The sequence below is a fragment of the Electrophorus electricus genome, chromosome 22 (assembly GCF_041902795.1).
Source record: "Electrophorus electricus isolate QZ-2024a chromosome 22, ASM4190279v1, whole genome shotgun sequence".
Taxonomy (NCBI): domain Eukaryota; kingdom Metazoa; phylum Chordata; class Actinopteri; order Gymnotiformes; family Gymnotidae; genus Electrophorus; species Electrophorus electricus.
In genome coordinates, this window is record NC_137518.1 from 14,999,734 (window position 1) to 15,017,198 (window position 17,465).

Here is a 17,465-nt window from a genome sequence, read left to right on the forward strand (position 1 = left end):
CAAACAAACAGTCCAAACTCTTTCCATAAGCTTTGTGTCGTGCCATTACAACACCAGACCACACCACTTCTGAAGTTCAGGAGCAGTCAAAGGGACGGGAGCTGCTCCGTCACTATTTTAGACAGAGTGGTTTTAACTCATACAATCACTAGATATACTCCTTAGACTCTCTTTTACTCAAACTGGACCTGATCTTAGGCTATGAGATTTGGACTCGGTGTTAAATACAAAGCAGCACTTATCATTGGCCTGAACCCTGACCTTACTCTGCATGTGTTTCTCAGGGCAGCCAATAGTACAACTGTAACAGTGCCAGCCCACCCTGAGGTATTTATATCTCCTGTAGGTGGTGCATGGGGGATTCTTGTAAGAGCACGGTCACTTTCCTAATATACCTCTCGGACCAGCTTTGCAGCAACACTGCAAAGTTGAGCAAACACTGCTGAGCATTCGGCACGTATAGGGTGTGTGCGAGTAAGTGTGCGTGGCCGGGCTGGGCGCAAGTGTGTGTGTGTGTGTGTGTGTGTGTGTGTGAGCATTGTGGCACCCGTGTTTGTTTGGACAGCAGCCTGACGTTTCGGCACCATCATGCGGGCAGCGGCTGATGTGGACGCAGAGATCTACCTCGGAGACGAAGAGGGGGACAACGAAGATGAGGAGAGTGAGAGCAATGGGGGGCAGCCCTGGAAGGGGCGACTGGAGACAGTCGTGGAGGAAGAGGAGGAGGAAGACATAATCTCCACGCAAAGCGACACTAGGCCTCTCCTCAATGAGAGAGATCCACGGCAGATTAATGAATGCCTCAAGGTACGTAATCCACCGGACCCATCTGAGATTACTGGAGAATCCACTTCTAAGTGTGTAATTTACACAAAACTAATCCTAGACTAAAAAGCAAGCCATCATATATATTACTGAATATATAATAAGGACAGAATAAGGACAGATTAGACGGACTAAAAATATATCTCAATAGAGCCAACTGTACTGTAGAAATTAACTCAATTTGAGTGTTTATCATGTGAGCAGACCATAGAGATACTGGATAGCAATTTGATACACACAAATATCATGTAGCCAACTTTGAAACATGGCTACATGCTTACGCCCAATGGATCCAAGTTGAAAATGTTAGCAAAAATACCCAGCATCGGCTGGGTGCTAGATAGTTCCTCACAGCACATCTGTGTTTCCTACATGTGAGCTAACATGCAAATCAGAAACGTTGTCTTTATGCTGCAGACAGCCACAGATGGTGTCCTGAGACAAACATAATATGAAAGCAACACATGTCTTCAGTCCGTAAGGGCAAATATAGTACCACACTGAAAGGGCTTTTTCCAGTGCTATGGAAAATAACAGTCCAGGACAACAAAAGCTTCTCAGTGAAAGTCTCTAAAGGATATTCCAAACATAAACCTCAGGATATCACTCACTGAAACCATACAGAAGAACGTAGTTTCCTATTAAGCCATATAAATTATTCATTGCTGTTTTTTTAAACACTCTCATAGGGATCAGATTATCAGATCCCAAAATTCATTGATCACTACGGATACCCTATGATTGGGAAATTCTCTCACATACTTTTATCTTTATTCTAAAGTGCAATAAGTGATCAACAGCAAATATGTACATTTTATCAGACTGCATTTTCTCTCTCATCCATTTCATCCTTAGCATGTGTTGAATTTTCACAGTCATTGGAGTGTTTTCCAACAAATGGCATCTTATTTGAAAAGATCCACATTACTCTTCACTATAACATATTTGTATAAAATGATTCTATACTGCAGTTTGTATGCTAATGTGACACTGTTGAGGAGCTATTTTAATGGGTGCTTGCTGGTGGAATTTGATGATGTATAGCATGGTGTGGCGGGCATGAAAGCCCAGGTTCTCTTGGGCTTTGTTTTAGTGCAGTGCAAAGCAACTGTCAGTCTAAGACAGCAAGAAAAGACTCATATGCACAAGGCTAACTCACGTCTAGAAAACGGCTACATTTATAAACACAGTAACCCAAGCTCAAAACTGAGTAAAGCAGTAAAAATCAAAACCTGTTCCTTTATTTTTACATTAATGAGGCATAAATACTTTTTTACTGTTTTTACTGTCATTTATGCTGGGAACGCTGGGAACATGTCCCCACTACTTTCTGTAATGCCTGATTTTGTCCCCACCACTTTTTGAAAGGGTACTCTGAAAATATTTTTTCAATGAGTTGATCATTGCATGTGAGCTTCGTGAAAAATACCAGCACAACTACTGGAAAGTCAAATAACTTTTCCTTCAAAATAAACGTCCCAACAAAACAAATAATTTTGAATGAAATAAATAGAAAATGTAATACAAATGCATAAATCCATACGTGCCACGTTTTGTCTTGTTAAACGCCATTAAACATTTGGCGAAGCTCTTCCCTGCAGTCCCAGCGCTGATTTATGTTCAGCGATTTCTTAAAGGAGTAGCTGAATTAAATGCATCACCTCTTGTCCCCAACACTTTTCAAAGCAAAATTACGACCATAATTGAATCATAATCTGCTGGAAAGATTTACAGTGGTCCAGTCTTAAATACCATTGGCAGTTCTCCATTGAAAATCAATATACTAATTATTTACATAATAATGAAATTAGTGTAATAAAAGCATTTCCAGTATCTCACGTCTTTGAGCATATCTCCAGTACATTCACTAGCTCAGTAACGTGGCATTTGCTTTAGTAGTTTGAGATTACAAGTCTGAGATGACCAATTACAGTCATAATCCACGTTATAATCCAACTGTATCGCTGCAGTGCAAAGGCAGAAAGTCTGCCGTCTGGTCGGTGCGTGTGTCTTTAGGTGAGTTTCGAGGACGTGATCGCCGAGCCGACGGCGGTGCGGAGCGGCGACCGGGTATGGCTCTGGAGCCACGCACTCTTCGAGGTGTCCCGTGTGTGGTCCTACCGCATCATCACCGCGCTACTGGCCGCTCCAGTCTCCATCCTCGCCGGCGTCCTCTTCGCCGTCCTCAGCTTCCTTCACATCTGGTATCAATACTCTCTTTGCAAAACAAAAAACAAAAAAAAGTCTGTCGAGTTTAATAGCATGTCAGTAAAACTGCTGCATGATTCTTTATTCACAGTTTTATTAGTATATCACTGACACATGTAGTGATCTTAATAGTTTATTGATATTATATACACCCACATGGCCTTATATAAGGCTTGGTAACCATCTGTGGAATCAGGCGCGCGTGTGTGGGGGAGCCCACTTTTACGTTACTCTCCCAGGCCATTATGTTTAGGAATGCATCCAACTCACCTGCCCAATAGTGTATTATTCTTACGCAGGGTTGGGAGGGTTGTAAATGTATTCTCTTACAGATTACTGATTATCTATGAAAATGATCTGTAATCCTAATCCAAATTAATGTATTCCGATTTCTATAGTTTTGGATTATTTTAACTCATTAACTGCCAAAGGACAGTAGTATCCTATAGTACCAGGCAGTATTGGGACTGGTAGAATGGTGGTTTTCTCCCATGGTTGACGGTGTATTCAGATAGTCTAGAGGCGCTGATAAATTTAATGCTTTGAGAGATGTTTTGAGATTCTGAATGTAGGATATCAGCATAAAGCGATATTTTATACATTTGGTGATTGTCTAAAATACCAGTAATATCATAATTTTATCTTATTGCAGAGGGTAGGGGTTCAAAGAATAAAGCAAAAAGTTATGTAAAGAGTGAACTTCCCTGCCTCATCACTCATTGCAGCCTGAATATTTTAGACATTAAACCATTTGGAAAACTTCAGTGTATGTTAATGAATAAGTCTCCAAAACAGATTCCCCCCCCCCCCCCCCCCCCACCTAGTATTACAAAAAAAAAGGACTTGTCAGATGACCTTGTCAAATGCCTTTTCTGTATCTAGAGATATATCCACTGTGTTATGCCTTTGTTTAGATATGTAAATGAGGTTGAATAAACAATGTGTTGTTTGATGTCTTCTGCCTTTGATGAAGCCAGTTTGGATGGATTTATGAGATATGACATTACTGATTCCAGTCTTGTTGCTAAAGGTTTACTCATTACCTTCAGTCTGTATTAAGCACTGATAATGCATGATAGCTTGTACATTGGTTTTTATTTGGTTCTAGTAGTACAGAAATTAAGCCTATATTTATAAAAGTTAGCATTGAGGAAGACAAATTTTTTTTGATGTCATTCTATGAATTAATGGTGAAATGTTTGTCCAGAAATGTGATCTTTAAGTTCTAAAGCAATCCTCATATGTCATCACCACATTTTTAAAAATGTACAAGAAATGTCATTTTTTCGGTAGCAGAATAGTTTTTGTGTGTGCCCCAACGTCGTTACATATACTCCGTTACCTGGAATAGTTTTTTTGTGTGCCCCAACGTCGTTACCTATACTCCGTTACCTGGAATAGTTTTTTTGTGTGCCCCAACGTCGTTACCTATACTCCGTTACCTGGAATAGTTTTTTTGTGTGCCCTAACGTCGTTACCTGGAATAGTTTTTTTGTGTGCCCTAACGTTGTTACATATACTCCGTTACCTGGAATAGTTTTTTTGTGTGCCCTAACGTCGTTACCTGGAATAGTTTTTTTGTGTGCCCTAACGTCGTTACCTATACTCCGTTACCTGGAATAGTTTTTTTGTGTGCCCTAACGTCGTTACCTATACTCCGTTACCTGGAATAGTTTTTTTGTGTGCCCTAACGTCGTTACCTATACTCCGTTACCTGGAATAGTTTTTTTGTGTGCCCTAGCGTTGTTACATATACTCCGTTACCTGGAATCTGTAGCTGTTAGAAGCACCCTGACCCCAAACCTCATTAACTGTCTTTAAGCTGATACAACCTGCTCAGATCCAAGCCTTCATCCCGTCCTCTGGTCTCTCCTGTCATCCAGGCTCCTCTCTCCATGCATAAAGGCCATCCTTGTTAACACTGGCTGGCTCGAGACCCTGTGGCACAGTATTTTGGACATCTTCATCCTCCCTTTCTTCTACAGCGCCGCCAAGTGCTACGGAGGCGTCGGTGTGCGGCTGACGCAGGAGTGAAGAAGGACCCCCGCGTGTGTTCTCGCTTTGTTTTTTTCCTTTCCATTTTATTATTATTTTTTTTTTCCATTTTTATTTCATTTTTATGGGAACTCTTAGGGCAGAGAGGAGTCACCATATATGGCGATGAGGCTCTGCGGAACAGTGGAAGCCAGAGTGGACTGATGAAGGAGCCCAATCAGAGCCGGGCTTGAGTTTGCTGACTGCATTAGCCAAACAGAATCGAGTGACACACACACATACACACAATTTGGCTGAAATTAATAATTGGGAACGGATGACTAGGGCCCCAAGCTGCACTGGCCAATAGCCAGCTGCAGTTTTCCTGGGTGTGAGGCTAGTCTTGCTGACAACAGAAATAATCACCATCATGGGTATCGTACATTGTGTTGTTGCAGTAAAGAAACAGGGCTGGGCGGTGCATCCATAAGTGCCACCTTATTACAAGACTTCATGTATTATACTGTGTTAACACAACCTAGACCTTAACAAGTCACTTTGCCATTTTTTGATGCACTGTGAAAATTCCAGTTCTTGTCCTCTTGCGGTGAAGCTCGTGCTGTTTTAAGAGATAGAGGTAAGCAAGGAAGGGCCACCTACCAGGGCTCCTTTATCTGATATTCAAATTAAGGACATGTATGGTTTTTACTGTGTACTGGATGTTGCATTATGCTCCAAAAGGACAGACACACCTCTTCTACGGAAAAGGACAAAATTCCACAGCATTTATTGCCCTGATTAATGGCTCACTGTTCTTATGCTAATGTATGGCTGTTGTGCCGTAAGAACGGCTTCAATGGGAAGCTGACGGCAGGTGCCTGTCTTTGCAGACCTGAGGCAGTTTTTGACACCTCTCTCATCATTACTAAGGCCCAAACACAGATGGGTGAAACAGATCCTAGAGCAGAATAAAAAGGGCAAAAAGGAGATGGCTCATTTCAGGGACACACAGCTCCACAGACCTTGGAACAGAATTATCATAGGTCACGCAACTAAACATCTCCATGGCTCCATCACCTCCTAGTTGCAGGAAGATGAGATTTGCAAAAATATTTACAGATTCTCTTTACACAACTTCAAAGGAATACACTACAAACTCATCTGTTATGATAAAACGCACAAATTCAAAAATCATTGTTCACAAGTCCAAAGTGACAAATCTTAGTATGCTCAAGTTTGGTTTGGATCTGATTTAGAGCATATGTCAGTGGTGCAGTTGGTATTCAGCTATGCCAACCACACATCTATATTTAGGTCTTGTGGGATGTTGTGAAGAAACTCTCTTAGATGCCAGGTACTAAATTAGTTACACCAATGGAGAATATTTTCTTCAAAAAGACATTTATGGCTGGTGTTTCCCAGTTATTTTAAGAAGTTGCCCTGTTTTTCTCTAAAGCCACACACACAAATCTGCACTTGTCATACAGCACTTCCAAATGTTGGACATAAAATATATTTTCACATTAACGTTTATTTTCATATAAAATGTCCAAGCTGATTTTGTTACAAAATTACTTTGAAATTTTGGATACAGTAATGACTGCTATTGGCATCTGCACCTTAACCCTTTAACTGCCCCCTACAGTTTCGGGTTTTCCTGCCCTAAAACACCAAATCCAACTCACGAATTCAATAAGGTATGCAAAGGCAAGAAAAACTTGAATCTGTGTGGAAGTGCATAGTCAGCAAATTATTTCAGTTTGTTTGAGGAAGTAAAATGCAGACTATTCATAATAAACATATAAGAAATATTCAAGCGAGTGTCTTTGCGTCACTACAAAGGAGCATTAACATATGCGAGAACATGAGGAGACTCCCGTTCAGACAGGTGAACAAATTAATTTAAAAGTCATGCATAGAAGAAAAATCACTTCCAAGTAAAAATACAGCATACAAGACAGCTTCAGTCAGATGTCACGGGGGAGGGGGGGAATCCTCAGTATAAGTACTGTTTGTCTTCCCATGCTTGCAAAGACCCCAAAGACAAAGTAAGAGAGCTAATAGTTGATGCAAAACCAGCTCTCCCTCATTTACAATGATATAGTCAAAAACTGTCATAGAATAGTGGGTTTGACACCAGAACTCAGCAGAGCCAGCGCGAGAATGGGCATAAACCGTTCGCTGAGATTCGGAGCGCGATGGGTCTGCCTCGCGATCTTGTTAACATAAAGCTGAGTGACCCAGCGATGCACATGCGTACAAACAGGGGCGGTTACGAAACCCGGACCATGTGAGTGACGGCTTCCCCTCCGGATGGGCCCTGCTCAGCCTCCACCTGCCAGCCAGAAAGAGGAAGAGCATGAAGAGAGACGAAGGCACCATCATTTAAAACCCATAGCAAGGAGACATTACTGTGGCTAACAATGAATAAGTGCCAAGAGGGTCCAGTTAGCATCAGGCTACTAGAATCATTCTGCTCTTGCTAAATGGTCCCTCTGCTCTTAGAAACCCCTAATCATGTTATAAGTGATAGTTTAATCATAGACTGTCACAGTGCAAACTGACAATACAGCCTCACGATACAGAAAAGTAATGATTACCTGCACAAATACAGCTAAGCATATTGTACCATTTTAGTATTTTATAGTATAGGATGTAATATAAGATACCATATATAAAATCTATAATTGTGTAATATAATAAAATAAAGCAGTTTATTTTGTGTTGCAGTAGAGAAAGCCACATGTAGAGATTTGTGCATATATTAAAAATTAAAAATTACACAAAAGGTGCATGTTTATTTGCAAATAATTGACGTCATGACAGGTTCAGAAACACAATTGTCAACTTCAGTACAACACCACAAAGTTACGCAGAGGAACATACACATCAAAATAGCACAAAGCAGTGAGTAAAATGACAAAAAAAAAACAAAACAGAGAGGAAAAAAATCAGGTCTTACAAAACAGCTGGTGATTTAAGGGACTGCGGTTTGTTTTAATTGCTTATAATGACTATATTCTTAAGCACAGTGAAGTAAAGACAATAACAACGAAAGCTGAGGAACACAGTGACAGAACCCACAGTAGCTCCACAAACACACAGCACAGCACATACACAATGGGAATGACAATGCTGCACGTCATAGGGCAAAGGAAGCCCTCGTTTGCCATGACAGGCCAAAGGCCTGGCGCTGGTTCTAACCAAACCAAGTTCACGTTTAGCCGGGTTACTGGGTTAACCCGCATGAAGAGCAACACTGACGTTCCAGAGGTGGCAACACTTGACATTATACCACCACTTTACCATTACAGTGATCAGCGTACTATGATATTTCGTATGGAATACCATACTCACAAAGGAGTAAGTAAAGAGTGAATAGAGCATCAATATGCTGTAACTAGTAGTCACTGTATTACACTGTAACTAACAATATTGCACTGTAACAGTGGTAACAGGTCAACAAGACTCAATAGTGAAGGTAACCAGGTGAAGGTAGACTATTGCTCAGCTGCACAGTGTTGGCAGCTGATCAAATGAACTGACGGCAGTGTAGTTTCGGCTTTATTTCAGATAGCATGACTAGCAGCTACCAGTCATGCTAGCTAAGACAGTTTGCAGCTCTGTGGGTGTTTGCTACATAAAGTGAATGGCCTAGGCTTGCCAAACTATGCCTTTAGTATGGCCAAGTAACTGCTAGCGCAGCATGGCTAGGCCTCAAGACACCCATGTACATAGTGCAGTCCATATGTAACTCGTGTTGGCTAGGTTCTTAGCTGCAGTAGAGAAATTGGAATAAATCCATGACAGACAAGCTAAACATTAGGGCCCTCAAAATCTGTGAGGCAGGAAGTACACACTGGCGAGTTAAGAATAGCAAGTGTCCTGGACATAGTGGATGGCCAAAGGATCCTTTTAATAATAAAATTAAGCTTTTTGTTAAACTATTGAACAGAATATGGTGCTGAAATCTGCTGTATTAAAGGCCTGGCTGATCTTTAAGAGCTTCACACAATCATCAACGACTGAGGACTTTCAACCAGGATTCAACATTGCAAATATATTTAATATCGTGCTCTTTCAATCTATTACTTATGGCACCCTGAAATGGGAAGACTATGCATAAAAAGAGATACGATTCCTATATCGTTTACCCAGTACAGATGTAAACACTGGCTGCACTTCAACCTCAATTTTTTACCTCATTTCAAATCTGATGTGCTGGAGCAGAGCCAAAAGAGTTGCAGACATGCCCAGCATTGTTAGAGGGAGACAATATAGCTTTCAGCTAGATCCAGCTTTCATAAATATGTATGTGGAAACAAACACAGTGGTGTGAAAAGTGTTTGCCCCCTTACTGATATCTTATTTTTTTGCATGTTTGTCACACTTAAATGCTTCAGATCATCAAACAAACTTAAATATTAGACAACGATAACAAGTAAACACACAATGCAGTTTTTAAATGAAGGTTTTTATTATTAAGGGGAAAAAAAATTTACATAAATTAAGGTCATGCCATATCATCTCAATTGGATTCAGCTCAGGACTTTGACTAGGCCACTCAAGTCTTCATTTTGTTTTTCTTAAGCCATTCAGGAGGTGGACTCGCTGGTGTGTTTTAGATCATTGTCCTGCTGCAGAACCCAAGTGCACTTCTGCTTGAGGTCATGAACAGATGGCTGGACATTCTCCTTCAGGATTTTTTGGTAGACAGCAGAATTCATGGTTCCATTTACCACAGCAAGTCTTCCAGGTCCTGAAGCAACAAAACAGCCTCAGACCATCACACTACCACCAGCATATTTTACTGCTGGTATGATGTTCCTTTTCTGAAATGCTGTGTTACACCTTCCAAAACGTTCAACTTTTGTCGCATCAGTCCACAGGGTATTTTCCCAAAAGTCTTGGGGATCATCAAGATGTTTTCTGGCAAAACTGAGATGAGCCTTTATGTTCTTTTTGCTCAGCAGTGGTTTTTGTCTTGGAACTCTGCCATGCAGGCCATTTTTGCCCAGTCTCTTATTTATGGTGGAGTCAAGAACACTGACCTTAACTGAGTGAGGCCTGCAGTTCTTTGGATGTTGTTGTGGGGTCTTTTGTGACCTCTTGGATGAGTCGTCGCTGCATGCTTCGGATAATTTTGGTCGGGCGGCCACTCCTGGGAAGGTTCACCACTCTTCCATTTTTTCGCCATTTGTGGATAATGGCTCTCACTATGGTTCGTGGAGTCCCAAAACTTTAGAAATGGCTTCATTACATTTTCTAGACTGATAGATCGCATTTGTTCCTGAAGTTCTTTGGATCACAGCATGATGTCTAGATTTTGAGGATCTTTTGATCTGCTTCACTTTGTCAGGCAGGTCCTATTTAAGTGATCTCTTGATTGAGAACAGGTGTGACGGTAATCAGGCCTCGGAGTGGCTAGAGAAATTGAACTCGGTGATTAACAGTTAATTTATGCTTTAAACAGGGAGGCAATCACTTTCACACAGGGCCAATTAGGTTTGGATTTTTTCCCCCTTAATAACAAAAACGTTCATTTAAAAACTGCATTTTGTGTTTACTTGTGTTATCTTTGTCTAATATTTAAGTTTGTTTAATGATCTCAAGCATTTAAGTGTGACAAACATGCAAAAAAAAAAAGATATCAGGAAGGGGGCAAACACTTTCACAGCACTGTGTGTGAGACAGCCAGGGTGTATACCTGCTGCGTGCATACCTGTTGCGTCTGAGTAAAAAGTAACACCACACGGTCTTGTGTACTAATAGCCACACACACACACACACACACACACACACACACACACACACACACACACACACAGTATCTGAAGTCTTTGCCAGTGGCTTGTGAAGGGGATTGTGAGATATTTAATGGTTGTAATAGGCTGGCTGGTTACCCAAGGGGCGGGGCATAGGTGGCCGTCCAATCAGAGAAGGGCTCGAGCCCTCCGCTCACCTGTATGGCCATCTCCTCCTTTTCCTTCAGCGAATAGAAACGCCCGCCATCGCCACGCTTCCGTGCCATAGCATGACGGTGACGGGATTCATGCAGGTATTTCTGAGAAGGGGACAACATACCATAGGTTAACATGATCACAGTCTTGAAGTTCAACAAGAACTTCGCGTGACAGAAATCTGATTTTCATGTCTCCTGTGCTGAACTCACCCTCCTTTCCTTGGGGATCTTGCCTTCAGCCTCGAGCTTGGCACGAGCCTGTCGCCTCTTCAGGATACGGTGGTACTGCTTGGCATTGACGTAGAGAGGCTCCTCCTCCAGCAGCTCAGCTCCGGGGAGAGGAACTCGCTGCATGGTGGGGACGGAGCTGCCGCCTTGGACCATCTGATGCACACATGCGCGCGCGCGCACACACACACACACACACACACACACACACACACACACACAAATGGTGAAATGAAACTGTGGACTGTATTATGAATGTTACTAATAATAACAACAACAGGTCCCCATAAACTGATCTGTAATTGTAAGTCGCTTGTGCACAACAGCATCAGGTAAATGACAGTTTTCTCCTTTCTCAACCCTTTAACTTCTACCTGAGTTCAAGTTATTGATGAGTTATCTGGAGTGGCTAACACCAGAGATAGTGACAGGCACCAGGTCCGGGAAGGTCCCACTCTCAAAAAATCCACGGCACACAAGCATGAGGGACCCACCATGACCATGCCCCCAGTGTTGACGACATTCCCGGCAACGGGCAGGGCGACAGTGACCGTGCCCTGAGGGCTGGAATTGCCCGGGCTGGATGCAGCCTGGACGATCTGGCCTCCCGCTAGACTGGCTGCAGGGATGGTGATCATTCCTGCAGAGACACGGTAACAAAGACAGCTGGAACACTTGGTTCTGCTTGCGTTCACGTTGCCTGATACTCTGCACTCTATACCATGAGGTGCTACAAAGTGACTGGTGTTGAACTACCTCCTACAGTTAGAGTTCATTATAAGGTATACATTTTAATTCTGGAAAGACCCAATGAAATGTAGAGGGGGGTTGTTAACCCCTGGGCAGGCATGGGTGGTAGCAGCAGCATTACCCTGCTGAAGGATGGTGCCGTCTGCGCTGACCGGCTGGTAGAGGATGGTCTGGCCCTCAGCCGTCTGGGCCTGCTGACCCTGCACTGTGATCTGCTGCTGAGTCTGAGTTACAACACGGCACATAATCAGACAGTTACCTGGGAAACTGCATCTACACCTACAATGCATGTGTGCATGTTTGCTCTGACTGTTAATTAAAATAGTTATAAAGAAATACTGATACACACGCATCATCAGTGAGAAAGTTTGCATGTGTATATCCGCTTTTGGAAGATTAAGTGTTAGTTGGATATCAGTGATCAGTTTCTTACCTCAGCTTCACCCTTCCAGTTTCACCACAAGTCAAATTTCAGAAACGCCACAAAGATTTTAAACAGGTTTGCAGAACAAAGCTCAATAGAACAGGCACCTACAGTGCATATTGCTGTGTGTGTGAGAGAGAGAGACAGAGAGAATGGGACAACGACCTGGTTCTGTCCTGCGGTCACTGCAGTCTGGGGCTGTTGGATGATAATCTGCTGTGTCTGCCCCTGTGCAGCCTGCACCTGAAGCGTCTGACCCGTAGACAGCTGGATCTGTCCAGGCTGCACCAGCTGGATCTGAACCACACAAAACCACAGAATCCATTCAGACCTTTTACAAACACACGGCCGAGTTATCCTGTGATTATGACCAGAAATAAATCTGAAGGAATTCAACATCCATAGGTCAAACTACAAAAAAGAGAAGTCAGTTAGATTAACTAGACATTAATTTCACAGTATTGATTTTGTGGAAAGCACCTTTGGATATGAAGAGCTACATAGTAATGAGTGACAAACTAAGATCTGCTTCCACATTCCCGCATAAACAACAATTTGGATATAAGGGGACAGAGAAAATAAGGGTCTTTACCCAAACATGTTCCAGATCCAGCCCCAAAGCACTGCACAGTTTAATGTTTTCCTTGGTACAAAGCACTGCCTGATTATTAAGTTCTTCTTGGGTTGGATGTAGTGCTTAGTTGTGCTGTGATGTGGTTCCCTCAAGGCTGTGTTTGTGCAACAAGCATACATCAAACAACATCTCTTAGGTCAAAAAAAGATTTCAGACCTAGACCTACTCACTTGCTGAAGACCTTGTGTGCCTGTCACTGGTAGCTGCATAATGGTTTGGCCCTGCCCACCTGACATGGCCTGTACCATTATAGGCTGCCCAGAGGGGGTGATGAGCTGACCCCCGCTGACCTGCACCATTAGGGGCTGTCCCTGAACCTTAGAGAAAGGGTGAATAAAGAAAGAGATGAGCTGTTCAGTGCTACAGCCATCTCGCCTTTGGCTCAGGCCATGGACATGCCAAACCTTGCAAGAACAAATGTTCTCAGCTTCATCTGTAGGTGCAAGCCAAACCCAAAACACAAGGGTGAGCATGAATATGCATGCAAACTATTAGCTTCTATGGGGGGGAAAAAAAACAAAACAAAAAAACAAAAAAAAACAACTTTGCTGGTCTGTCTCTCTAAGGCAGTAGTCCATGCATACACCGAACTGCAAACACAAAACAAAACTTTTTTTAATCATGAAATGGGTTCATTCACATCCATATAGACATGCTGGTTGGAGGTTGTCTGGAAGGCTGATCTGCAGCCAGTATATAATACAATTGCATCTAAATATCACAAAGCTATAACAAAACTTGATTATCTTTGATCAGCTTATTCCAGCTATGAGCAGAGCTCAGGTTTCCCAGTATAGTCGTAACATAACTGTCTTTCAAAGATGTAAGAGAGAGTATGTAACAATTACTCCCATAACCATGGTATCTGTATGCCATCTTTCTTACATCAAAATGCATCTCAAAGTGCTTTACAGGGACATGACATAAGGATGACCGTCATGTAGTGAACAATCTGGGAAACCTGGCCCTATTTGCCACAGTCATGCAGACACATATGGTTGGGGAAGGACAGGGCACCAGGAGGGCACACCACTACCTGGAGAGTCTGCACCTGCTGGGCCGCTCCTGGGTCACCCTGTGGGTCAGCCTGCAGCTGGACTGCAGTGACTGTGCTCTGGTGCACAGGGAATGAAGGGTATTGTTATATGGACCACGCACACGGACAGTACAACTGCTATAAACGACTGTTGTCTGGTTGTAAATCACTTTCTTTTATCCACAGTGACATGCTCGCACACATGGGAGATACAACCATACATCTGCCTTGCGTATTGGATCAGAAAAAAGCAAAACCAAAAGATTCACAAACCACACCCACTCGCTCTCACATGACAAAACATACTGTGGCAGGACTCCCCACCTCTTTTAGCTCACTGTACTCTGCATCCGCCAGGTCCTTAGTACCAGTTACACAGGGTGGTAGTAGCATGCCAAAGACACCCAAGCATGTCTCTCACCTGCTGCTGGATCTGCCCGCCGGCTGCCTGAACCACTATCTGCTCTCCGCTGGTCGTGGTGGCAGTGTACTGCTCCATGGCAACAGTCTAGCTGGAATTCGGAAGCCAAGATTAGTGCTACACGATGTGCACGACTCTGAGGAGAAAACAAAGACGACTTGGTGCTTTTCTTTCTCAACATTGTGGAATGCTGAGAGGTAGCTGATGACTCGTTGATCTGGTGATCTTTGGAGAGTTAATGCACCTGGATAAGGTGTGGATAGGTACAAATAAGGGGAATAAGCTCCATGTTTTTAGATTAAAAATTTGTTTAACACCTGACCCATGTAAAGGAAGCATCATCTAGTCATTTTCCTTCAAGATGGTCTGCTGCACGAGTGTTTATTTCTTTGGCTCCGACACTGAACTGTAAAGGAAAACACTACTGATCCTATAAGCATGTGGGACATAAAGTGTAGTTTAAAGTGTCACAGAAAGAAAGTAAGTGTCTTAATGTTTCCATATGAGAAGTTATAAAAAGTCAGCCAACAATTATTCTAAATTAACTTTATAAAGCAAAATGTATGTGCAATGGATGTTCTGTACAGTTATGTGCAAAATAATAGCAGTGTGTTTAAAACAACCGGGAAAAAGCTCAATCCTCATAATAGCATTTATTTCCATATACACAAAGGCACTGGGAGCACGGCACATTCAAATCCAAATGAAAACATGAACGAAATATCAATTTTTAAACTGAAAAGGAAGAAAAAAGAATAATGGGCTGTTCAAAAAAATAGCAGTGTCTTCATTTTCATTTACAAACGCGAATATTTACTGTATAAACAAAGTTGTTTACAGATAGCTTTTCTGTTGATCACTGAACTAGTATTTAGTCATATAACCTTTATTTCTGATAACTGCTTTACATCTGTGTGGCATAGAGTCAACCAACACCTGACACCTGCGAACAGATATTGCAGCCCAAGCTGACTGGATTACATTCCACAGTTCTTCTGCATTCTTGGGTTTTGCATCAAAAACAGCATTTTTTATGTCACTCCACAAATTCTCAATCGGATTGAGGTCTGGGGTTTGGGCTGGCCACTTTATAACATCAATCTTGTTGGTCTGGAACCAGGATGTTGCCCGCTTGCTGTTGTGTATGGGCTCATTGTCCTGCTGAAACACCCATTTCAAGGGTATTTCTTCTTCAGCATAAGGAATCATGACCTCTTCCAGTAATTTGATATATTCAAACTGGTCCATGGTGCCTGGTATGCGATAAATGGGTCCAACTCCAAAGTATGAGAAACATCCCCAAACCATTATGCTTGCACCTCCATGTTTTACAGTCTTCACAGTGTAATGGGGCTTGAATTCCGTGTGTATGGGTCGTCTCACAAACTGGCTGTGGCCTTTAGACCCAACAAGAACAATCTTGTTCTCATCTGTCCATAGAATGTTGCGCCACTTCTCTTTAGGCCAGTCAATGTGTTCTTTGGCAAACTGTAGCCTTTTCAACACGCATCCTTTTTTCAGCAATGGTGCTTTATGAGGGCTTCTTGCAAATAGTTTGGCTTCACGTAGGCGTCTTCTGATTGTTGCAGTACTCACAGGTAACTGAAGATCTTCTTTGATTTCCCTGGAGCTGATCATTGGATGCTTCTTTGCCATTCTTGTTATTCTATGATCTACGCGGATGGTAGTATTTCTTTTCCTACCACGCGTTTCAGGTTTTGTTTGCCATTTTAAAGCATTTGAGATCATTTTAGCTGAGCAGCCAATTATTTTCTGCACTTCTTTATATGTTTTCCCCTCTCCAATCAACTTCTTGATCAAAGTTCTTTCTCTTTCTGTACAATGTCTGGAACGACCCATTTTACTCACTGAGCAAGGGCTGAAACAAGGAGGTAAAACATCTGCTGCCTTCCTTTAAATAAGGGCCATAATTGACATGTTTCTTCATATAATGAATGAGCTAATTGAACTCCACACTGCTATTAATTTGAACACACTCCCCTTTCATTAAATGGGTCAATTACACGACATCTAGTCGTTAATTCCCCCCCCCCCCCCATGTTGTATATTTTCTGACAAAATCAGTCATTAAATACATTAGTGATGTTAGACTGCCATTATTTTGCACATAACTATATGTACAGAATCTGCATACGCTTGCTGAAGTTTATCAATCATTTAATGTCCATTATTCAGAGGCATGCGGGTGATGGTCCATGTCCTGGTCAGTGCAGATGTCCAGGACGCAGCCTCATACCAGTACAGTAGCACTGGAACCCAATGCCCAGTCCTCCCGCCCTTCATCTAAGCAGTTCTCACACGGATGAGGTCGATATGCATCGTTCGTTAGCGCAGGATTTGCAATACTATGAATTATTTAAATTAAACAGTCACTGCGTTCGGGAAACCGGGTACAGCAAGCCAAGCCAAGCCCGCTGGTTAGCTAGCTAGCTAACGTCTTAGCTACGTTTTCGAGTAAACATACCACAGAGGGCAGACGGATGCTTGTTGTAAACCACCTTGATAGATGATACATTATGCTATTTCGTCCACATCTCTACCCTTTCAGCCTCTGGCAGGTTTAATACAAGCTGGATACCTGGTAGCTAGACGGCTAACTAGCTAAGAAACACAAAGACAGCAGCGGGTTAGCCAGGCTCGCAGGCCTGTTTACGGTCGACTCCGAGACTTCATTTGATCGCTCGTAACAGAAAACTGGGCGGCGGTCTTACACCTTTCACAAAGCCGAGGCACCGCGCACAAATCATATACGTTAATTCCTGTATATAACGATTTTAGTCATTTGGTTGGCCAGTCGCACGCCAATCCCCGGCTACCGAGTCCCGTCCCCTTTTCACAGCCGCGTTCACTCACCGTTCCTCCGCCGCCCGATACCCTTCTGATTGGGTTCTGACTGTCGCTATCAGAGCCAATCACGGACACACACCGGCGATTCGTGAACAGCTCCTATGGAAAGCCAAAGTGGTCAGTACATACAGCGCG

At 42.6% G+C, this 17,465-nt stretch overlaps 2 protein-coding genes across 7 annotated transcripts; one reads left to right on the plus strand and one right to left on the minus strand.

The window, feature by feature from the left end:
• The first annotated feature begins 389 nt into the window (after positions 1-389).
• cav4a (caveolin 4a) lies at positions 390-6,823 on the plus strand. The gene is made up of 3 exons (XM_027012438.3): positions 390-807; positions 2,842-3,029; positions 4,917-6,823. The coding sequence occupies exons 1-3, from the start codon at positions 589-591 to the stop codon at positions 5,065-5,067; spliced, it is 558 nt and encodes a 185-aa protein (XP_026868239.3). The 5' UTR covers positions 390-588; the 3' UTR covers positions 5,068-6,823.
• Positions 5,137-17,450, minus strand: nfya (nuclear transcription factor Y, alpha). Of its 6 annotated transcripts, none has more exons than XM_027012433.3 (10): positions 17,337-17,450; positions 14,463-14,598; positions 14,039-14,119; positions 13,176-13,322; positions 12,537-12,668; positions 12,069-12,171; positions 11,692-11,837; positions 11,180-11,353; positions 10,970-11,071; positions 5,137-7,342 (listed from the first exon to the last, which is right to left on the minus strand). In XM_027012433.3, the coding sequence occupies exons 2-10, from the start codon at positions 14,538-14,540 to the stop codon at positions 7,280-7,282; spliced, it is 1,026 nt and encodes a 341-aa protein (XP_026868234.1). In that variant the 5' UTR covers positions 14,541-14,598; positions 17,337-17,450; the 3' UTR covers positions 5,137-7,279. The 6 variants fall into 6 exon arrangements, with proteins under 6 accessions (XP_026868234.1, XP_026868232.1, XP_081561215.1 ...); XM_027012431.3 differs by lacking the exon at positions 17,337-17,450 and adding an exon at positions 16,948-17,330; XM_081705089.1 differs by lacking the exon at positions 17,337-17,450 and adding an exon at positions 14,780-14,797.
• Positions 17,451-17,465: the final 15 nt, after the last annotated feature.

Bases quoted from the DNA above. Each gene is read 5' to 3' on its own strand.
- cav4a (XM_027012438.3), top strand. From the start codon at position 589: ATGCGGGCAGCGGCTGATGTGGACGCAGAGATCTACCTCGGAGACGAA. The intron at 808-2,841 runs GTACGTAATCCA...GTGTGTCTTTAG, and splicing joins AGATTAATGAATGCCTCAAG to GTGAGTTTCGAGGACGTGAT. The intron at 3,030-4,916 runs GTATCAATACTC...CCTGTCATCCAG, and splicing joins CTCAGCTTCCTTCACATCTG to GCTCCTCTCTCCATGCATAA.
- nfya (XM_027012433.3), bottom strand. From the start codon at position 14,540: ATGGAGCAGTACACTGCCACCACGACCAGCGGAGAGCAGATAGTGGTT. The intron at 12,172-12,536 runs GTCGTTGTCCCA...GTTGTAACTCAG, and splicing joins TGACCGCAGGACAGAACCAG to ACTCAGCAGCAGATCACAGT. The intron at 11,072-11,179 runs GTGAGTTCAGCA...TCCCCTTCTCAG, and splicing joins AGATCCCCAAGGAAAGGAGG to AAATACCTGCATGAATCCCG.